This window comes from Anas acuta, chromosome 2 (genome assembly GCF_963932015.1).
Source record: "Anas acuta chromosome 2, bAnaAcu1.1, whole genome shotgun sequence".
NCBI classification, from domain to species: domain Eukaryota; kingdom Metazoa; phylum Chordata; class Aves; order Anseriformes; family Anatidae; genus Anas; species Anas acuta.
The window spans coordinates 44,218,544-44,241,975 of NC_088980.1; the positions used below are offsets into that span (position 1 = coordinate 44,218,544).

At 43.2% G+C, this 23,432-nt stretch overlaps 2 protein-coding genes across 6 annotated transcripts in view; one reads left to right on the forward strand and one right to left on the reverse strand.

Moving 5' to 3' along the window:
- NOD1 (nucleotide binding oligomerization domain containing 1) overlaps window positions 1–10,454 on the forward strand; it is a 38,450-nt gene extending 27,996 nt beyond the window's left edge. For all 5 annotated transcript variants that reach the window (XM_068674511.1, XM_068674510.1, XM_068674508.1 and 2 more), the window contains one exon: window positions 1,260–10,454. In XM_068674511.1, the coding sequence (XP_068530612.1) occupies window positions 1,260–1,332 (73 nt within the window). In that variant the 3' untranslated portion in view covers window positions 1,333–10,454. The remainder of the gene's footprint in view (window positions 1–1,259) is intronic.
- The window catches only part of ZNRF2 (zinc and ring finger 2), a 55,137-nt gene continuing 38,112 nt past the window's right edge, over window positions 6,408–23,432 (reverse strand). Inside the window, exons 3-5 of the mRNA XM_068674514.1 lie at window positions 13,210–13,315; window positions 11,642–11,719; window positions 6,408–10,452 (exon numbers count right to left, since the gene is read on the reverse strand). Of these exons, the coding sequence (XP_068530615.1) occupies window positions 11,662–11,719; window positions 13,210–13,315 (164 nt within the window). The 3' untranslated portion in view covers window positions 6,408–10,452; window positions 11,642–11,661. The remainder of the gene's footprint in view (window positions 10,453–11,641; window positions 11,720–13,209; window positions 13,316–23,432) is intronic.

The window sequence follows — 23,432 nt, forward strand, 5'->3', positions numbered from 1 at the left end:
CCAGCCTTAAAAAAAATTTAAAAATCAAGTATATGTGAGGCAGGGGCTGCAGATCCAGCTGCAGGTTTCACAGAGGTAAAAAGCCTCTGTCATTGAAACACTTCCCTGCGTGTTAGGAACTCACAAAACTTTTTGACATTCATATCTGTCTGTATCACCGACTCACTGAATGCATGTGTTTGCAGACTTAGGGTCAAAATTTCTAGACAAGTTTGCTTTTCATGACTTTTTTTTCAAACTTCTTAACATGTTCATGCTCCTCAGGAGTTAAATCGCAACACGCAGGAGATGGTTACATTTAATTAGCATTACTAATTTGCTTCATACAACTTGTGCTAGGATTTTTCTTCGGGCAGTGCTCCAGCCACCTGAAAAGTGCTAAGCTACAAGGAGATTAACTTTTTCTGTAAGATTTGCTTGTTTTAGATTAGGTAGGCATCACCCAGTCACGCGTGTGCGTTATAAGGCACAAAGCCAAATACCACATTCCTTCCCTCACCTCAGGGAGCTCGGGAGTCAATAGAGTGGTGCTGGTTTTAGCACTGCTGCTCCCATATTATCGAACCTGAAATGTATTTTTAAAAATACATATTTGTTTTAGTGAAAGGACACTGGATTCTTGCTTGGAAAGACAATGACTCACTATCTGACTAGTGGCTTCCCTGGAGATGTGGGAAAGATGCTTTTTTTTTTTTTTTTTTTTCAAAGGCCAGCATCAGCTGTCATCTACAAAGGAGGCCTCAATTCCCACTTGAGTCATTCTGCATTTTCAAACCAAAGTCTGTCTTTTGATTCTTGCCTGGATTTTGAGAGGTGTTTGTTAGCCCTGATATTTCCATAAATCTCAATGGCTTAATGGTATCCATCGTTTCTGAAAGCTGCACTTAGCAGGCTGCTTATTTTCAGGGGCGTAAATATCAGTGTAGCCAGATTAGAAAATTTTCCCCTAAGTCATTTCAGATTAATAATGTCTGAGTACTTACGGGTTTTCTTCCTTTGCTGTCACAGAAGACACGAAAGGCTGTGAAGATGAATTTAGGTGTTCTGTTTTTCTTTCTGAAGAAGTCGCCTTGCTCCTTGTGCGTGCAGTGGGAGCAGCAAGATGCAGTCAGCCTTTGGAGGCTGCTCCCACGCGCACACCCTTGGGAAGCACACGGCACTGCCGAGTTCTGATCTCTGCTCCAAAACCTTGGAAAAACAGAGGATGGGCACAATCACTGCCTCGCTTTCACATCCCTTTTATTTTCCCTCTCCAACAGCTTGAACGGGAACCTGATAAGCCAAGAAGAAGCCAAAGCTTTTGAAAACGAAGAGCGGATCATTTGCTTCTGAGTGAGGACTTGGCCATGTCGACGAGCTTCGTGTTACAAAGACTGCTCCTACACTTGGACTGCAGAGTTTATAAAGGCATAAACCAGCAGTACTCGTGGCAGGAGAGAGAGACATGAGTAGCTGCGTTTTTATGAACAAGCTGCCCTCCCTCGGCTCCATCCCTTACCCTGCTCGCTATTCTTAATCCTTTCGGTGAGTGGGAAGTTGCCTTGGTAAATAATTCATGTCCGTGTGGTGCTTTGAAGATGAAACACAAAGTGCTAACAGACCAAATCTGGGAGCAGCTAGATGGATTTGGGTAACTGAGTTCAGATTTATTCTGTACACTGATGTAAATAATCTCTAACTTATTTATACGCACGCGTACACGAGAAGGGGTGCAGGATGCCCAGGCTCCACAAGCTGACAGTATTATCTGCTTCATAGCTGCAAACGATGGTCTTACTGGAAACATAAGCTGGCTGGAATAGTTGTGTGGTACTGAAGTTATCAACACGAATCCTTTTCTCCTGCCTAGAAACGAGGCCTTCATCTTCCCACTGGAAAACAGTGGTCGTAGACACCATGTTTTGATAAACGTGAAATTCAGATTACCTTCAATAATCTTTTTTTTTCCATATTGAAACCAATACGTGTTCTTTTACAGAAGCAGAAAACCTTCCTACCATCACTGTAGCATCGTAACACTGGCAGTAAAACACTTTTGCATAAGATCTCCTGAGGGCTGCACAGATACTGCCACCTCCTGCTTTCACAGTGTTTGTTCTGGGGAGAGGGGCTGGAGATAAATGTGAAAAATTAATTAGCAGCCTGTTCATTGCCTTGGCTCTTGGCCTAGACACTGTGCTGGTGGCAATACACCAGTATGAAGTTGCTTCGCTTCGGGGGGGTGAAGGGACAATTGAAAACCAATTGCGTCAAGTGGAAATCCCTTCTCCCAGCAACGTGTAAGCACAAAAAAGCACTGAGATTTGCTGGGAAACCTTCTATCCTATGCTTCAACTAGTGCACAACGCGAGGTGCTCGTAGCAGTGATAAGGACCAGCAAGAAAACACTATCCCCTTCCAAAATAATTAGCATTTAGAGAACGTTACTTTAGAAAGCCTTAAAATAAACCAGTTTACAGAGAAGCAGGGTGCTTGATATTTATTTTTGGTGCAAATTAGGCATTCTTCATAAGGGGAATCTCAAGTTCTACCTTACGCTGCATACAAAGAGCGGAAAATGGAGAAGCATGATCCAGCTTCCTTCCTTCTGCCATGCTGCTGCCCCCCCTAAAATTTTGAGAAATGCTTCTCCAGTTGCTGAATAAGCCACAAAACTTCTTGACTAACCCCCAAAAAAGGCTTTCTCTGTAGGTTTTCTCCTTTTCCTGCTTGGTAGCACACCTTTACCAGTCCTCAGGTCTGTCTGCTCTTTCCAGCTCCCTAACATATTTTACAACACTCATAAAGCTTTTCAACAATTCAGCAGTTTAAAAAAAAAAAAAAAAGATTAATAACAACCTAGTAATTATTTTTCAGTGACTTTTCCTCCCTGCCCATGGTATCAGCACTGATTTTTTACAGGGAGACAGGCAGACGAAGCTTTCAGACTGTGCCAGAGGAAAGCCAGTGAATGATTTCCGCACCTGAGCCATTTGTTTACTGAAGCAAAAGGGCACAGTTACATACGAGCTAGATTTCAGTTGCAAAAACATCTGCCAAAACAAGGCCTTTAAAGCTTTCTCAGCCACTTCAACAAATCAGACACCCGTGCGCCTTGTCAAAATCTTGTTCGTGGTTTACCTTGCGAAGGGAGGAGACACCGGGGCGAGAAGGGCCTTCCCCAGAACCCTCACTTGCCTGTGTTGGCAGAATGCTCCCAGTTTGCTTCAATCACTGAATTATTTGCTCGTTTCCCGTGCCAGTCACACCCCCTGGTGCCAGGGGAGATTTCAGGTTGCAAGAGCTCTCCTGGGCTGGCCCGCAGGTCTGGGTCCAGCTGGGTCTGGCTCTGAGGGGTTTCCCTGCCCCCCGCTCCCAACTCACATCACAGCTTTGGGATGCTGGGGCTAGTGGAACTGCTCATGGGGTAGCCCAAGTGTCCTACTTTGTTGGCACAGCACTGTGGGCTCCATTTCTTTCTTTGTAGTCTCACCAGGCTACTTGCAGAGAGCTTTTGATCAGCACCTTAGTGGTCTGCCACAAAAGCCATGTTTACTGGAACACAGACACCGCTGTAACCTTTTTAAGACTTGCTTGTAATTTGCGAAGACGTTCTCTGTATGCAGCGTTACGGTTTTTCTACTCGTCTGCTGTGATAATAAACAGCTTTTTAAAGAACCCCACCAGGCTGCTGCAGGTTCTTTGGCCTTGCTGAAGCAGCATCGAGCAGACACTTGGCCTGGGCTTCAGCCTGCACACAGGAGGCACAACGTAAGCAGCGGTGAGACCTGGAGCTCAGGGACTGGCGCAAATGAAGTGTTCATGCCCCCGCTACCTGCCTGGCTCTTTAATGCTGAATTTAGCAGATGTGAATCCTTGCATGGGTGAATTTTGAAGAGCTTTCCTCCCAGTAAGCCACCAGGTCCCCCCTGGGCATGGGAGGAGACCCGTGGTGGGACTTTCTGGTCGGGGATGGGGCTGGTCCGGGGCAGACGGAGACTTTGTTCCTTTTCCTAGCATTTGAAGCCTGCTTAAAGGATCAGCCAGGAAGGGAGGGGAGGAGACAGACGCCTGGGTTAAAATTTAAACGCCTGTTCAAACAAAGAAATCTGTAACCAGGGTGAAAAGGAAAAGCAGGGCAGGAGCCTGGCACACAGCGTGGCTCAAAACACAGGGGGCTGAGCCCGGAGGGGCACCAAGCACCTGCAGCTCCCACCACTGAGGGCCCTTCCTTTTAACATCTGCCTCCTCCCTTCTCTCGCCTTGAGGACTGAGTCATCTTGCGATGACCGAGGATGGGCTTCATACAATTATTTATTTATCTCAAACCCCTCCTCCCAGCCCCCACGCCTCCCTGACCTCATCCCCCTCAGAAAACAGGCGCTTTATTAAGCCAGGCCTGGAAAACCCTGTCCCACTCGGCTGCTGCTGGGGCTGCCCATTGTCTGGGTGTGAGCAGGGTCCTGCCGTGCTCTCGCCTTTCTGGACACGGGGCCAGATCCACGATGAGAGCTGCTGAAGGAGCACGCAGGGCTCCGGCCCGCACCCCTCAGGCACGGACATGGCTCCTCAGGGGTAGCCCTGGAAGGAGCACGAGGCCCTGAGGACCCCAGGGGAGAGAAAACTACGTCCCCGTTTAGCTCCAGCTGCTGAAGGAGACCCTCCCTGCTCCCTCCTTGCTCCTTGGCCACGTGTTTTGCTCCTTGACCACACGTTTTGCTCCCCTTGCTGCTCCAAGGGACACCAGGCCCAGAAGCGAGCACTGTCCCTGCCCGCGTCAGGCCCCACACACGCAGAGCCGTGAGGGGAACACAATACCAACGGGCTCCACAGATCCACGTCTCACCCCCGAAATCCTGCACCTACCGAAACGGACTCCTTTCCAGCAGATTTTCCTGAGGCGAGGCCAAACCCGGCGCTGCCTAATTAGCGACTGCTCCCGTAACGCAGCTGCCATTTCACGTGCCCAAGACGGAGGAGGAAAACGTATGAATTACGGGCAGTGAAGGAATTCAGGCTTCCCAGAAGGCAATCAGGAGAAAAAAAAAGCCCACCGCCCTTCTAGCTGGGTCTACCTATTTCTCCTCCTCCCTTTCCAGTCTGGTCTGTAGCACAGACGTACGTACAGCAGCTCTGCCCCGCCGTGGTGGTGCCTCATCCACTACCTCACGACCAAAATCACCTGGAAGTTGTGAAGAAAACTGTGCTTCAAAAGATTTATTACATAGATTTGTACATATTTTACACGAATGGAATGTTAACAGACAACCTAAAAAATCAATAAAAAAATATTTTCATTCATGATTACGTACTGGCAGACCATTGAAAAGAGTACCTCGGAACAACTTAAGTCAACTTGCAATCATACTGCTCGATTAAAAAAAAAAAAAATAAAGAAATACAAACACGTTTTACATGAGACATCGCAAATTACATTCCGATTTCTGCTCAGGGTAATGAAGGAAGACGTCTTGTCCATTACCACTGCACGTACGTGTGGCGTCCCAGGAGCCAGCACCGCGCTCTGTGGGCAGGGTGAGCTCTGTGGGGAGAGGCGAAGGGATGGGGGCACACAGCCTGCACTCTCTAGCAGCAGGTACGCCTGCCAAAGGGTAAGGGAGAGCTAAAATGAGACTCTCAAGTCAAGTAAGAAGGTGAATGCTGGATCACCGCAGCTTTTAAAATGAAGCAGTTCCTTAAAGCAGCCCCCCCGGCAGCTGAGCCGCCTCCTTTCTTCCTTGAAAGTTGGAGTACTTTGGCAATATCAGTTCTGACTGTGCAGTAACAAATACTTCATCTTAATGCGGACAGGAAGATCACAGAATCGTGCTCTGATGGCTCTTCCTGCTAGCATTTCACACCCTGGGAGCTCGTGACCAGTTAGGTGGAGAAGTGTTTTTACTGTTACGTATAACAAATTAGCAATGAACAGGGCAGATTTGAGGGAAAAACAAGAGGAACAGGATTCAGCAACAGATTATGTACTTGCAACATGGGGTTACTTACATTTGAAATTCTGCCAGTATCGAGCAAATCCTACTTATCGTTGCAAAATCTTTGCCAAAGCACACTCAAGGGCAAAAGTCTCTCAAACAAACATAAATAGATTAAAAGCTGCCAGAAGGATCGGCAGCTAGCTGGCTTGCTGCCTTCCAGTTATTGTACACTGGCAACCTATTAGATCAAAGCCAGAGCCACGTCCAACCCTTTTCAGGTGCAGGCTATTCCCGCAACGCTTTATCTGAGCAAGACTTCAGCAACTGGACAGGCTGTATGTACAACGAGGTCGTTTTACGGTTTGCCCCATCATCAGCTCTGACGCATTTAAGCAAGGAATTACTTTCCAGAACATTTTACAGTGGGTTGGGCAGCGCTCGGAAGATAACCAAACGCCACCGGAGAGAGTCGAGACTTTGTTTTGTTCCCCATCCCCCCCAGCAGGCTAAACGATGCTCAACTTGATTTTAGAAACAATTTATATTGGAAAAGCATCGCATTAGTTTTACATTTAGGAAACAAACACTGGACACAGATCTGTTTCTCTCACAGGTTATTTTGAGTGACAAAAGGTTAAGTGGTACAAGCTGATGATGCTGGGAAAAAAAAGAAATGTTTGGCTGGTTTGCAGCAAAACCCATAACGAGCCCTCCTCTTTCAACCACAGGAGCTTACATTAATTTTGCTGGTGCCAAAGAAAGGATTTCCAATGGGGATATGGCCCTAAAATGTAGCACGCCTTCAGCTACGAAGAAGGGAAGAAATTTACACTAAAATGGCTTTTAGGCTTGGCGGGGTGGAAAGTGGAGTAGCAAATATAACACTCATCGAGAACTGAGACAGTCCTCCCCTGGCAGAGTGAGCTGCAAGATCCCACGGTGGCATTTCTGCATTCCCCAGTGTATGTTTTTGGACCTCAGCAGGTCCAAAAACACCAGCACAAAGACCCACATTGCTGACTAAAAATGATCTTTCCCACTTTTGGAGATTGTTTAAATCATAAAAACCCCTTTACATCATGAAGGGGGCGGAGCATGGAGAGAAAAGAAAGGTCACAAGTACCCACCCACATCTCTGTACATTACTTACACATTTTCCGTTTCAATTTACTGCAGTACACTTACCCTGGAATATGAAAATTAAATTGATTACAAATAAGACCATCTGTCTTACGCTTTCTTCTTCCCCAAAATAAAATACCACGAATTTACAGTGTGCTTCATATTATTTTTTTTTTTCCTTTTCCCACTGAACTCACCACCTAACAAAACATGTCGAAAGAAACTCAGCTGACTACTTCCAAAGGAAAATGTTATTAGAGAGAGCCCTGTGCCACCAGTAGCACGGCTCTCTCGGCGTTGTACGGAGGGCAGGTACCTACAAACCAAATCACAGCCACCTCCACTAGGAGCTTCCAAACACGAGTTGCTGCTCAAGATAACACGGGTACGTGACAAGCTCAGAAAAACCTCACGTTTCAAGACAGCGTCGAGTCTACCCTTCCCCTCGCGGCAAGCAGCATGTTTGTGGCAGACCTGAGTATGGGAATCATTTCACACCCTTACATACTTGGGGAAAATGTAGGCCAGATGACAGAAAACACTCCGGAACAGCACAGGATTGGCAATCTCAATGTATTTACAGGCAAAGAAGCATATCGCACCGTGATTTAAAGTTATTGCTTCTCGTGGACAGGTGTGGGGTTCCTTGACTGAGACACAGGACTTGTTCTGTGTTTGTTTTCCCCTTCTGAAGGGCAAGGACTCGGGACCGCTGTGAGGATGTTTTTAATATGAAGGTGTTGCCTGTTATTTCAGCTACGTCTACAGCACGGTTGCCTCCAACTGGCCAACGCAGCCGGTGACAGAAAGCTTACAAAGGTGAATATCCACAGGCGGTTTCAAACCCAAGCATCAGTCCCATGCTTCCAGGGTCATTCCTGGCTCGGTCTATATTACAGGTTTTGAGAGAAGAAAACCTACCGTAGCCTTTCAGAAGGAATTTAGAAATACCAAGAACGCAAAACCAGCATCTAAGACTGGCCCCGTATCAGTTCCTCAAACTGCGGCTCCTGCCTGCAACACCCTGCGTCGACGCGACCGCGAGTGGACAGCAGCGAGAGCTGCGGGGTCTTTGCACCACCTCCTTGCATCCGAACACAGGAAATCCAGCTGCCCAAAACAGCAGCAAATGAACTAGAAACATGAACTACCCAAACCAAGCTGAAGTTGTAAACAGGTTTATAATATTTATCTACTTAATCCCCCGGCCAAAGACTACCTATGACCTTGGAGCACAGGACACCGACACGCTAAGCTACCCGCTCTACATATTACAGGTGAGTTTCTGTAGGCGTGAAGCCAACAGCAAACATCAGATCAACGTGAACGAGGAAGCTCTCCTCACGGAAAACAGCGGGGATATAAAACATTGGAAAAGTGGGCCTGCAGGCAACACCGCTGCTCGAGCACTACAGGTGCTGTAACCCCTCCTACCCCCCAGCCCCTGTGACAAGACGAGGCGACACAATGACTCTCGGCTAAAAGGGAATCTGTACAGGGAACTACTGTACACGTGGTGTGACTACAGGATTGGGAGTTGTGACAAAACGGCTCTGCTCCCGCTGGAAAAGAGAATACAGCAGGGCCCCGCAGCTACAGGTTCAGCCGAAACCAGTGATGCAAGCCCAAAAACGTAGAAACTGCACCGTCAATTAGGGAAATGATCTCGTTTGGACTCCTTTAGATTTGCAGCATAACAATGGCATTTTACAGTGCAACATCCAGGGAAAGCTGTTATCCAGGAAAGAATTGCTCTGCAAGCGAGACGGGAGAGCCGAGTAACACGCACTGCACTCGTTCTCCTGGATAGCAGCAGTTGCTCCTGCTCTTTGCCCTTTTTGATATGAATCACAGTAGCAACAGAGAGAAATATGTATTTAAACAGAAGAAGAACAGCAGAATTATGTATGTACAAGAAAAACGTTTGAAGTGTGCAATTTATTTTCGCTACTGAAACCCACTAAAACTGCTGTCAGGAATAAATATTCATAAACTCTTCCCTGTACTGTGAAGTTCAGATACTACTAGGATTAATTCTTGATATAAAAAGTACTCTTCTAAGCCCTGATATCTGTTCCAGTTTTTTGTCTTTTTTTTTTTTGTCTTTTTCTTTTTTTTGAACTGTAATACCTTACGGGAACTAATACTTAACCACAGTTTTACTTGGTGTACCCCCCAGAGACAACCGGTGTTTCATGGAGCCCTGGTTATTCTAATATAATACAGTAAAATAATAATAAATTAAACAAATGCAGGTGCCTTTAAAAAAAAAAAGAACAAAAAACCACACTGTCAAATGCTAGCCTCCACATGAAGAGACCAATGGTTTAGATGCAAAGTACTACAAATCCTGCCATCAGATAAAACATTCAAACAAGGAAACAAAGAAAAACTTGCACGTACGTGTTTTAAAAATTAAACACAATTCCCACCTCGATGTTATCTCACCCATGCCTATTAAAAAAACAACATTCTTGCTGTGCCCACATTTGTAGTTATTCATTTCCACCTCAGGAGGCAGCCTGGAGATGAGAGTAGTACAATAAAATAATTACCTGAAACATTTTTAAAAAAATACCCGTTAAACAAATTACCTTAACTGGCAGCACTTAAAATTGGTAATTCTTCTTTTTTCCTATTTAAAAAAAAGTTGCATAGCTGTAAGATTTTGCTTTGCTGCATTTTTTTTTGTTTTGTTTTTACTCACAAGCAGTAAAAGAGAAGTTTTAGTTACTTAAATAGCAATACGATGTGCAGATTTCAACAATCCCTATAGTTTGATCAATATAAATTAGTTACCTGTCCCAGTTTTACTCTTTGGACTGCATTGTGACAAAGGTTTAGTTAGAAAATTTTGAAATATAGTATTCCTATGCAGAGAAGTTTGTTTTCTGTTCTTGTAAAAGTGAAGAACATAAAACAGGGTGTGAATTCAGTAAATAAGGTCACACTGTTAGATTACATTTAATTTGCCATTTACTCTTCTTCAGCCAACGAGAAGGTGAAAACGTTCCCATTTGAAAATGGGGCCACCCTCCTGCAAGGGTCTCAGAGAGCACGTATCGAACGTCTCGGCTTCCACTTGAGGCAGCAGGAAACGTGTCCAATAACCCGCTTCTTCACAGAACCAGAGGTTGGGCTGAAATTAGGAACTTTGGCCTTCAATACAAAAGAGTGTCAATAACGTCTGTGGGGAGTAGATTGTTACAGAATGTGCAGCATTTTCAAAATCCCTGTGTGTCCTTTGCATGAGTGTTTGGTATACTGAGCACTACTGGTGTCTGCAATGCTTTTTCCATGTCGCTGTCCATCGTTGCCTCTTTCAGCCACAAAGAACAGTTAAGTCTCAAGCCAGGCACGCTGTGTTCAGCAAGGGAACCGCAGATCTCCGATGTTTTCTGATCAGTGGAAGCAGCTGTTGAAAAAGCAGAAGACAAAGTATCAGCATTTCAGCTACTTCAATATATAGCACACAGAAACAGCATGAACACAAACACTGTGTTTTCCTTCCCCTTTTTCCTAAAACTCCCAATTATCACCATCTCTGCTGTGAAAAGAAAGGGTTTAACGTGAGACTACACATCCATGAACATTTGAAGAGACAAACATGCTCATAAGCAGTATGTGGGCTTCTTTCACCATTCTTTTGTTGGGGACAACACAGGAAATGCGTTTATTTATTTCGGCTAACATAGGCCCTGAGGTTAAAGTAATCATCCCTGTAGCAGGATATTTTCCCTCATGTTTTCTCTGCTACCCTTTCAATGATCATAGCGCTGCAATGTGACCTGCAACACAGACTTGTGAAGCAAGGTGAAACAAGTGAACAGATAAATGCCAACAATGAGGTCTTCAGACTTTTGTTGCCCCTAAATCTCTAGCAGAATAACAAAAACAAACCTTAACTTGCTAACCAGAATTCCAGATATCCATTCCTTTAAGAATTATGATGAGCGTTGGTGTTTTGCAATGCTTGAGGGCAATAGTTTAATGCAAGATAAAGACTTAGAACTAGTCAACTGAAAGAATAAACCTATCCTTTAAACCTTTGACACTGATTGCAGATCTGAAATGATTAACACCAAACATAAGCTGGAAAAATGTGAACCTCTCTGGGATGGGATGGATGGGAACATGTTAACTTTTTTTTTTTTAAAAAAAGAAAACATTCTGGAATGCATTAAAATGAAAGTGGTTTTGAAAATACCTAATTTCAACTTTTTTTTTTTCTTTTATGATTCCAAAAGCTTTCTGTCAGAAATAAATGCCAGTACTTGCGGAACAATCCAAAATTAAACGATTGTATTATTTTGATCTTGTTTCATTTCCATGGAAAAAATACTCTTTAGAAGTTAATGCTAAAACTTCATTGGCACTGACTTGCCACTTTCCAGTACTAAAAATGAAATACACCATTTCAGACCACACCATATAAGGATGCAGAAACCTTTTTCATATCGTAATATACGTCATTGCTTACTGATTAATGTTGCTGTTCTGAGACACAGTAGCAAATTGACAAATTAAGAAAATAGCATCGAGAGTTATTTCAGATAATCAAAATATTTGTTGTTGAAATGTACACATCTGAAAAGAAATATTACCTAAAAACATGAATCTTCTCTTAATCTGATGGATGCTCAGGGCAAGATCTATTTACTTCAAACCATTCATCTATGCAGCTGTTGGATGCAAGACAAAAATGAAAACAATTGACGTGAATACCACAGTAACATTTAGCAGTAATAAATGTGTATTAATAGGCATTTCATGATTTACACAAATAGTAGGATTTTATATTAACACAATTACATGTATATGCACACATCCATGTACACAATCTATGTATTCACAAAGAATATATTTAAACGTTCCTTGAAAACTTTATAACCCTAAACCACAGTTGTACTTGGATATTAAACACTGTTGAATAGTTAAATATCTTAAGTATTAAAATCTGCTAGGGAAGTATTTCACCAATTATTTAGTCAACCATCCGAAACTTTTTTTTTTTGTTTCAGTTCTCCAAATTTCCTGAACATTTTCAATTTGTCAACTAAAATGAGAAACTTTAATCACTTTGGGATTGCTCAGACTTAACCAGAAACCCAACTTTCTTTTATCTATCTATCTAGTTTTTTTTTTTTTTTTTTTTGTGGGAAATGGACATTTCTTTTTGAAATTATGAAATTTGGTGTCCCCAACTGTGTTGACAAAACATTTGAGCAAGCATTTGTGACTTATTCTGCGGAGGATGCCTATGGCTAGGAGGTCTCTGGTGAGGTGTCCACCTCAAGGCAGGACTCCTCTGTCCCCAGAACAGGTCCCACTATTCACACTCAGCCCGGGCTCACAGTGCCACAGGCAGCTGGTTCTCTTCTCCCCGGCACAGACAGGGCAATGCTGCTGGGCTGTTTGTGTTGGCCCAGCAGCCAACCCACCCTGTGTGCAGTGGGGAGTTTGTGCGTTCCCATGGCAAGTGGGTGAAGGTCAGCTTCAGCTGGGTGGGAGGTGTCACACCTCCTGCTGCACCTTCCCTGGGGCCGCTGCCAGCTTTGTGTCGGGTGGTGCCTGTAGAGATGAAGCCCTTCCTTGCCTGAAACCCGCAGAAAACCATGGGGAGCAGAAGAGTGTCTGGGATCACAGTGAGTCACTGATGTGTCCTGTGGGACTATCTGGAAATGGATACCCATCCTCAACCTCTTGCTTCTTACTGAAATGAATACATGGCTCAGATGATGGCTTGTGGGCTTCCATCAGCCAGGCACTGGGATGGGTTGCCCAGGGAGGTGGTGGAGTCACCATCCCTGGGGGTGTTCAAGGCAAGGCTGGATGTGGTGCTTGGGGACACGGTTTAGTGGTGACATTGGTGGAAGGGGGATGGTTGGACCAGGTGATCTTGGAGGGCTTTTCCAACCTTCATGATTTGAAGGCTATTGATTTACTTACATCATTCATTGACATCTTACTTCCTGTAGTTACAGGCATTTGTGACAATAAGTATGAAACAGGTTCAAAATGCACTCCCTCTCCCACCTTCATCTTTAGGGTTGTCATTGTTCATTTTTTGCTTGTTTGAAGTGTAAAAGGCAATTAGGTTTCAGTGAAGTTACCCCATAAATGTGACCTTCTGGGATTCTATCTATGCCATGAGGAATACTTGAATACTTGCCCTTTATGATATATGCAGAGGCAAGGCAGCCGTGCTATAGTATCTCCTTGCTGCAGCTCTTCCAGGCATATTGCACACTCCCCAGTATCTTTACTCAGCACATCCTCTGAAGAAAGAGCACAAGATTGAACAGTTAAAAAGGTAGACTACAACAAATAAAGTGTTCTCTATTCATAATATCAAGGACCGCTACAGAAGATGCTTCTCATCCTGCAGAAAGCCCTCTCAAGGTGAGGTTCATTCACACATGCCAGGTGACTGAAGATTCCTAATGGGAGACATCTTAACAGCTTAAAATATGGTTATGATTCAGTTTCTTGCCTAAACACAGCTGTAGCTCAAAATGAAGTCCTGTAGGAAGACAACCACATGGAGAAGAGAGGTAGCTATCATCGACAGCCAGTAATCCTTTGGCGTTTATACTCTCTCAGCAGATGCACATCCACACAGATTGCTCTGATCTGAGCTGGGAAACCTGAGCTCTGAACCCCACAGCTGCTGCATGCACAAGCTGTGCTGCTGACCCCAAGAGCCAACACTGGAAGAAGTTGGTACCATCGTCCAGATGGCACCTGGTGCCTCTGGGGCTCCGAGGGTTCATTCTGGGTGGGTTTTGCTCAGCTGTCCCCTCCTCTCCACGTTCAGTTGTCATCACAGAAGTTAAATCCAAGCTCAAAGATAACGTTTCTCTAGGCTAGACACTAAAGCTAATTTACTGGGTACAGATTTTATTAATTTCCTCCCTCTAAACACAGCCTGTCATTTGCTTTCTTCTACTACCCCATTCTTCTCTGTTCTGTATATCTGGCTTTCTCTAACTTTTACCAGCTTCTCCAGTACTCCTATTTCACACCTTCCACCTCCCCTCCTCACATCACATCACCATGTTCTACTACATCCCATCTACCTTTTCCTCAGTGTAATTATCTGACTGCTGGCAACAGGAATGAAAGCTTTCCATCAGGGAAAGATCGGTGCTGAAGACCCTGAATTCCAGGCGATACTCATTTCTTGCAGCATTACCAAGTCCCAAAAGAAATGAGGAAAAAGTAAGTTACTAGGAATGCATGAGAGCTGGCGTTCAAACAGAAGTTTCTGGGAAAATATTTTTAATAAAAACCTTCTCTCTTGGACGCTGCTCTCAGCCAGAAGGCGGGATGCACAATGCAGCCTTAGCACAACACAAACCAGGAGGTCACGTAAGGCCTGGTTTGCCAGAGGCAGGTTAAAAGTCTTGGTTAGAAGCGACCTCATTTGGTGCACCGTTACCAAAAGGGGACCATGCAGCATCCAGGCAATCCCTGGCAGATCAGAACGGCGCACGCTTGGCAAAGTAAGGGCTGTGTGTTTGAATTGCTGCAGCTTCTGGGGAAAAGTTTCCCCTTTTTAACCAAAAGGGGCTTAACGGGATGGTGTGTGGAGATTGTGATTCCCTGGCACGACCAAGAAACCATCAGCTCTAAGGTATGCTCTCCGGTGTCTCCAATATTTGTCACTGTGACTTTCCAAGCAGACAGAAAATGACAAGCACACAGCTAAAGAGCCATCACTGCCAGAATAAGTGAAATGGAGATGCATGAAATCAGGTCTACCTTGTTTCTCCACGAACTGCAGCATGCTGTCTTGCAGGTGCTCGGGTTTCTAAAAGGGTACTCGTTTTGGTCTCTGCTATATTTGTTGGTTATGCTAAAAATACTGTGTAATGCCACGTGTGTGGCATCTTCATGGGGATATGTGAAGAATAACTAACATGAGGTGAACTGTTCTAAAGAAAAAATACCCCCTCAAAAAATAATACACACATACCACAGTGAAGAAAATAAAAAAAAATGTATTTTACATGTTAACATTATCTGTAGGCATTAAGAAATTGCTTCTTTTTTTCTATCAGAAGTTGTAAGCACTCATGAACCAAAGAAGAAAAGCAATTTAAAACAATGAAAAAGCTCTTAAAAACTCATCTGTTATTAGAAAATCCTGGCACTAAGAACCTGCCCTGAAGAAGGTGCTACGGACAAATACTTTCTTGACTATTTTTTTTTGTATGAAAAGATATGAAAACATCTGACAGCAGGAGACAAAGACTGTACAGACAGTATTGTCCTGGTACAGAGATATTAATCTTTGCCTGAGGCTCTCAGACACTACCCTCTTAGACTGCCTGTTTGTTCAAATACTTTGCCAAAAGTCCTATAAGCACATCTACTCTTCCTACAGCCAGGTTACAGGAAGAAGTGCCATAAATAATTCAAACACTTACCATATACACAGAGCTCACTTAATAAAAATCATTTTTTCCAGAGTTACTTTATCAGCACTTGGTGCCCAAAACAAAACGGCACTAAGACACCTCCAGTGAATTAATCCTCAGGCTCCTCTCCTCAGCGCTCTCAAGAGGGAAGCATTTAGACAAGCTTTGATGACAAAAATTAAAACGCTGTCCAGTAATAATACAATTTATAAAAGAAAACATTCCTCTGAACTGCTTTTAACATCGCTCTCCATTGTATGTGTCTGGCTTATCACGCGCTCCCCAGACTTCACAACGTGTGGGTCAGACCTCCTGCTGAGCATTTTGACAAGGCTCTGCACCTTTTGGCTAGCACCAGGGCAAGATGCCAATTTAAACATTTTTATCTCCCACCAGCCTAAGTGTCTGAGACTCCTTTTCTTTCCTCCAGTCCTCCCATACTATCCCCAGTTGCCATTAGTCTCCATCTTGCCAGTCCTGGCCCTACAGGGCAAGCCCCAGGCAAACACCTTGCCTCCCTCCCTGGCTTCAGCCCTGACTTTCTCACTGGGCTGCTGCTGTTGGGTGCACACCACGCTTGTCCCAGTCATGCCAGGAGGAGCTGGTGTGAACGCTGAATGTGGTTTTAGAAACCCAGCAGGGTTCTGTCACGGCTGGAGTAGGTGGGAAAGGTTTTGTTAATAGGTTTCAATGGTCTTCTTCCTCTTAAACACCACCGAGTTAGCACTCTGCTCCTCTTGTGTCACCTTGCGAATCCTGTCAGGCTGTCATGTCAGAAAAAAGTAAGTACTGAAGAAACTGGCACAAAATACCCAACTGTTATGAATGCCTGAGTGCAACGTGGCACTGCCCGCCAACCGAGCCCAAACCGATGCAACTGCTCTACAAAACCAAAACCAAGTTGTTGAAGGACATGCCACACTTTTAGACCGACTCCATTTCCACAATTTGATGTGATTCAGATCACCAGTCTCAGATCAACAGGAGGTGAAAAATAAGCTGTTTGCCCTGGACCCAGTCAGGCTTTCTTCTGTACTTGCTTCATACAGCCCTCTGCTACGGAAAAATGTGTACATGATTTCACACAGAACCACTGCAGTCTGAACAATTTTGTTGTTTTCATAATTTCTTGTAGTGCAGTGATTCAGCAGATGCATACTATTCATTTTACCTTTTTTTTTTTTTTTTTAGGAGAAAAAAAGAGAAAAGAGAAAAAAGAGAAAGGATTAAAAAAAAAGAACAGTTTGAGATCTCACCAATGTTATGGTTAAAACATTCATATCAGTGTATTACCTAAATGGAAGTGGGAAGAGGAAATGAGCAGAAGCCACATTTTTCCATTTCGCCCACACATGCATACACACACAAACACTCACCGCACCCCCACATCCATCTGCCTTGCACCAAACAGGAGGTAAACACTCCTCCACCTTCCCAGCTATTGCAACAAGCACTCACAAGCCCGAGACTGGTGTCAAAGATGAAATCTGGCAAAAGAGCAGAGTATTTCCCTCCTGAGTCTGCTCAAATACTTCTTTCTCCTCTATCCCTGCTTAGAAGTATTTTAACTTTTGGTTGTCAGTAATTTTTCCTTCCAGAATCATACTTTTGTCTTTACTGAAAAATAATTTCTATTCCGCTTGAGCATTTGTAGCTAGATAGGCAGTAATCTAAAATACAACGATCCTGACAACTTTGCATATAAATTTGATTAAAAATATTTGCTAGAACTTTTGAAAAATACATCTAAAAATTACCAAAGCCACCAGCTCAGCCACGGCTAAAATTATAGGCAATGCCCGTGATGAAACTGTCTTTAAACTGAGGACTGCAAAAGCACATGAAATACATACCCCATGCATGAAATCATTTAAATGTGTGCTACTGCTTTCTGTTTCTCTTTTGAAAATGCAGATAGAGGTAGCCCTAGACTCAGGAAACCCTGAATCAAATCATGAAGGCTGCACTTGGGGAGATAGCACCTTGCAGCTGCAGTATGTTGTTTCTCTCTAAACATTGAGTGGAACACAAATTAGAAAGACCTTTGATCTAAGTAATTTTTTTTTATTTTTTAAATATCAATTTTTTTTTCCAAACACTTATAATTTTAAATTTGTGTGGAAGTTGCCACCACAGGTAGCTTAACAGTGAGGAGAACACTAAAGCACACCCTACCATGAACGTGACTGAAACTGGAATACACCTTCTGAACAGTATCTTAACAGCACTAAAACTGGCAAAATAAGAGCCTTAAGAGGTTTAAAAACCTTGATGAAACTTCAATAAACAGCATATTGCCATATGTTACACATTCGTTCGTTTTTGTTACTGATCACTGAAACTCTTTCAGTTTTTGTTTTTTTTTTTTCTTTTTTAATGAAGGTAAACACTACATCAAGCTCTAGACATCTAGAATCCAACATTTCTTCGCACAAATGGCATTAATTCATTTACATTGCAGAATTAATTCTATACTTTTACTAATATTGCCTTCTGGGAAGATCCGAAGTATTTCCTAATCCAGTCACAAAAACGAGCAGCCCAGCTGAACCTACACTTTACACAGGGAACCATTTGGTAGCCAGCAAGTAGGTATATGTGGTTAACACACTATTAGTCTTGTCTAGTTAGTCTAGTGCTTTTACTGGAGCCTCAGCTAAGTGGTTTGCAACATTTACAACAGCAGAAAGCTGAGCACATGGTAGTTAGAAAGTCTAAACGTTACCCTTGTTCTCCCCTTCCCTCTCATGTTCTCAGTGCTGGTCCAAGATGGAGGTATCTGTACAGGACTAAATACCCATCACGAAAGGCTTCCTGCACCAATACTGCCTATAGTCTTTGGCTTTCCCCTCTCCTTAAACACAAGCATAGCACCAAGGCACCACAAAAAATGAAGGAAGTCATAAGAAAAATATTTGCAGTGGGATACGGCCTAGTTTGCGACACCTGCGTCACAAACACCTAGAGAGAAGCGGCTGTAGAAGTTTCATCGCTTCTCAGCTGCAGCCCAAATTTTAAGAACTGCGTTTAGATTTTAGTGCAACAGTCTCAGCCTTCAGAAGCCACTTCTCAGAAATAACTTGATGTTTCCTGTTGGGTCAGATAAGGATCGGGTGTGTCTGGTAATGAAAAAATCTTCACTTCGTATCGAATAAAGATGAAAACAGGAATAGCAGTGATAGGCATCATTTCTATTCGTCCTATTCCCCCCCCCCCAAAAAGTCTATATAGTTCTGGCTACCTCAATACAATTCTAAGCAGGTGAAGTAAAGAAAAAACAGGAGATGTATTTGTGCACTGAGAGAAGCAGTTCTTTGGTGAAGTAGTTTACCTCAGTGGCCACAATGGAAATCTATCTACAACTTCAAGAGATGTGGTCTCAATACAAGCTACCGTACCACAAAAAAACAAAACACTTCAAGTCACAAGTGAGACAGCTTTCAGACAACATCAAATTAACATGTTTGCACCCCAGGACTCATGATGCAGAGCTAGGCTTTGAAAAAAGGCCAAGTCGTCTGGGAAATAAAGCTCCTCAACCCCAAACAACTACATCGTAACCACTTACTCCTAAGCTATGATGATCAGTGTACCAGCTTTCTCAAACCATATTTATGCTTTTGGCAGAGAATATTATGGTGAAATAGATACTCACACAGGTTAAATTTTATTAGCCTGATTGGCCATGAAATGCCTTGTGCTCCTGTCTTGAGATTTATTGCCAGAGTGACTCTGCGTTTCCACAGTGATTCGAGATTTGCTCTGGAGACGGTGGAGACAATTATCTGATTGACTCTGAAAGATCTGCTTAATCTATAGTCTTTCCAACTTGTACGTAATCGGTCTGCTTGCAGTTTGATGTCCTTGAACATTAAATCATTTCAGGATAGCTAAACAGCCTTCTCCTCTTGTGCTGACTTCTAATGACAAGTTCTGTTCACCACATTTGTAAGTACTGTGTCTTTACACTTCCAAATTTTTGTCTAGATACAGGTACCTGTTTCACGGTAGAACCACAAACAGCCTTGTCTTCCAGAATGACGTAAAAAGACTTTGTGCCAAACTTACCCATCCTACACCATCTCCATTACAACTGAACTGATGCATCCTTATGTTTCGACTGCCTCAAGGGGTAACTTCTTGAACAGTCTTCCTTGGGATGCCGTGTTTGTCCCAGAGCTTCCCCCTCCCTTCAGAAAAGCTATTCTTGAGAGATAAAAAATAATTCTAAATATTTCTCACCAGTAGGGGATTGAGTGAAAAAGCCTTGAACATAGCAGTACTAAAGTAGTGCCCCACGGTACGACTTCATCATGAATGCTGTGTCCAGGCACTCAACATTTTGAAACAAAAACTTCTTTATGGCAGCTCATGGAACAGGGAAGCTGCCTTTAGGCTGTTTTTTTGTTTTTGTTTTTTTTTTAAACCACATGATCTCTCCAGCTAGAAGTTATTAATCTTGTATCGGTCTTGTCAGGAGTTAAATCAAAAGTAGCATGTAAAGGGGCAAACCCACAAGAAATGAAACGGCAGCAAAAATGAGACTCCTTAGGAAACAGCGTGAAGAACTATCACTGGAGTATTCCCCTCTCCCTGGCTCCACTGCATAAGAATGATTTACACTTCTCAAGGCTGAGTTTACCATCAAAGAGGATCATATACCACAAATATGCTACAAAAAGGAGTGGTTGAGTAAGTGGCCAGAGGCAACCAGCACGTACTGCTGACAGACAACGAGTCTGCAGCAGTTAGAAAGGATTCTTATATAGCTGGGAGTTACTTGGGATGAATTAAACTTACAGATGTGGGCAAGAAAGAGCATCACCGCGAAATCCGCACATGCAGATCTTTTATCATTTTTATTCTTTGGTGCACAATGCTGCTTATCTTTGAGGAATAAATCAAAGAAAAATATTTAAGGGCTACTTAGACATCCTTGACTATTTGTACCAGCACTAAGAAACTGCTGACAGGTGCAAAATGAATTTAGGTCTGTTGAGAAGTAGGGATTGCAATCCAGAGATCCAGTCCAAAAGTGGCTGAACTGTATGGTTCCTGCTAGAGCAAGAGGCAAGAAATTAGAGAATTCTGTAGTATAGTTTGCTTTCTGCAAAGATAACTTCTTTAGCAAAGTAATAAAAATAAACAAACAAAAACCCACCACAACCAACCAGGCATAAAACCCAGAGCAGTAGAGAAGCATCTACAGAAGCATCTTCTTGTAGGAAGTCATGTGGAAATTAGATACAACAAGGAAAAGATACTGCTGTGGTCAGGAGGAGGGGGAAATAATTCCTGTCATGCAGAGACAGTTCTCTGCAAATAGCTTAATGGTCAGAAGGAAGACTTAACTATGATGCTGGAGTCTGTTAAAGCAAGCAATTTTGCCAAATCAAGAATGGATGCTATTGCCAAGAAGGCTCACAAAGACTGGGAGAGGGAAACAGAGTGTGGATATGGCAAAATAGGTACTACAGAAGTTGACTGTCTCTGATCAAACTGAAGGAAAGGTCTGAACTGGCAAAGATCTGGCAAATGCAAGACGTTGCTGTGACTGTACAACAGGATCCCCACTTAGGCTGGGAAATCCCTCTTGCCTTGGCAGCTTTTAAAAGTGACTTTAAGCTTATTTTTCCCCAGCATGAAAGGAGACTAAAATGACTACAGAAGTGATTTTTTTCCAAACAGTGAGGTTCCAGCCATTCATTGTCAATGAAACTATGGTCAGAAGCCAGACAAAGAAGAAAGAAAGAAAAAAAAAGAAAATCATTACAAAGCAACTTGGAAGTTTCATTCTAGTAATGATCTGTAAGAAAATGAGAGTGTTGATGGGGACCTGCTGGCTTAATGAAAGGTACCTATGAGAATTCTCATTTACCACAACATAGGTAAAGCAGGCAGATTAGAAACCTTTATAGAAGGAAAGGGTATGAGAACAGTTTCTCTGGAGAGCAGAGAGAATGAAGCCCAGCTGTAGTGAGCTGTCCTTTTACTCTGGGCAGCATGGGTTACCTTAATGGTGACTTGTTTTGAAGTTGGCTGTAGGATTTGATTCAGTGTCTCGTTCGCTTTGTTCTTTCTCTGGTTCTTATTCCAGTCTTCCTACAGATGCCCTGATCACACTGAATTTTCCCAGCTCTTTTCTCCAGTCCTTTCATGGTGGCCAAACAACTGGCTCATTTCTTTGCAAGCTTGGGATGGGGGTTGGCTTGATCTGATGCGAAATGAATGCACAGGGAGCACTCAGGAAGATGGCACGAAGGATGAAGCCGTGAGCCAAAGATCAAAACAAGAAGAGAGGAGAAAAACCAGGCACGTCTGACTAAGATGCTATTCTTAGGGAGGATACGATGCGTTACTGAGCTCCACACGATGAAAATGCTGGTGCCAAAACTCAGCGTGCATAAATTCTGGTTTATTAACCCTAGTGCCAGGTGCTAGGTCGACAGGGTGCCGTGCCCAGCAGGGTCTAGATCAGTCTCCTCCAAGCAAAAATTGCATGTCTGGTGTCAATGTGCACACACAGGACAGGGATGTAATCACTGCATAATTTTCACTTGTTTTCCTTTCCTGATCACAGCAGACAGACTGCTTTTTATGAGCTATTCCTATTATAAATGCAATTAGCTTTGCTACAGAGATGGATCCCAGAACACATCTGAATGCAAAAACTTCCGATAACATCAAATACTGAGTCAGTTTTCAAAGTTATCTCAATTTTTCTGCTCTACACTAACCCATAATCCAGTATAACAATTTATTCCAGCAAGCACAGAGAATATGGTGTTTCTGGTGCTAGCAAGTACCTACAGGATTTTACTGTCCCAGTAAGGTACAGAGTGTGGGGGTGTTTAGCTCCAACAACCTTCCTTTACTTTCTAAAGCAAACAGCATCAACTTCTAGATCCTGGTAATTAAGTCAAATAAAAGAAACATAATTTCAGCGTTCATCAGTCACGATCATTCCTAATAATAACACAAGATGATTAAACCAGGAGATGAATTTAGAAAAAAAGAAGTCCCCGAAGACAATTCCCCAACATTTGTTCAGCTTTCCACAGACAATCTGGCAGTGCACTTCCATGGCCGTATTAAAGTTTTATTTCTCTCCTCATTTTTAAATCTCCAGCCTATCAAAGCTATTGGGCACCGTTATGACAACACGGTGTTTCGGCTAATAAAGCCATAGATCAAAACAGATTGCTTAGAACAGGAGGAGAAAAGATAAAAACATTAATCAAACGATTCCTTCCCCCCATCTCCCCGCCCCCAAGCAAATGAGCATTGTTTATGGGCTAAAAACTTATCACTGAATCCTACATTATTGCTTAGTCACATGAAGGTTATCCATTACCTAGCACTATACACAAAGGCTACCTAGACTTTGCACAAGAAAATAGGGGATGAGGAAAGCGGTAAAATTGATTAAAGTTTGACGTGGCTTTGAGTTTCAGACAGGCATTGGCACGGGGTTAAAATGGAAGCCACCTAAGGTGTTTATGAAGAAATTTTAACAAGGTTTCATAACTGTTAACGTAGCTCACCACCAAACCTAAGTGAAGTTTTTCCTGTGTGGTAAAATTTAGGGTTACTTTGCAGCTGCAAAAATCTGTGGCCACAGAAGAGACGGTGACACAAACTTCAGAGAGTGAGGAGGTTCCTCCAGGGAGGACGTGCTGTAGCCTCCCATGTGCTGGCCTTTGCAGCTTGGTAGCTCTGTCAGTATACGATCAGTCACTGTCAACAGACAACTTACAAGCTGGTCTAGAATCACTGGATTTTGCTACAAATACCTGACTCTGGTAATTTTTTCTCTGTTAAGTAAGCAGTGACAATCATCCCCAAGTTAGACATGAGAGTACTCTACCACACTGTGTTTTCATTCAGCTTGTTTTGGAAGAGCTAAGCTTGCTCTACCACCGAACCCCCCTGCAAAAATTGTACGAAATTCCTTTATCATTTTGAGTCTGCA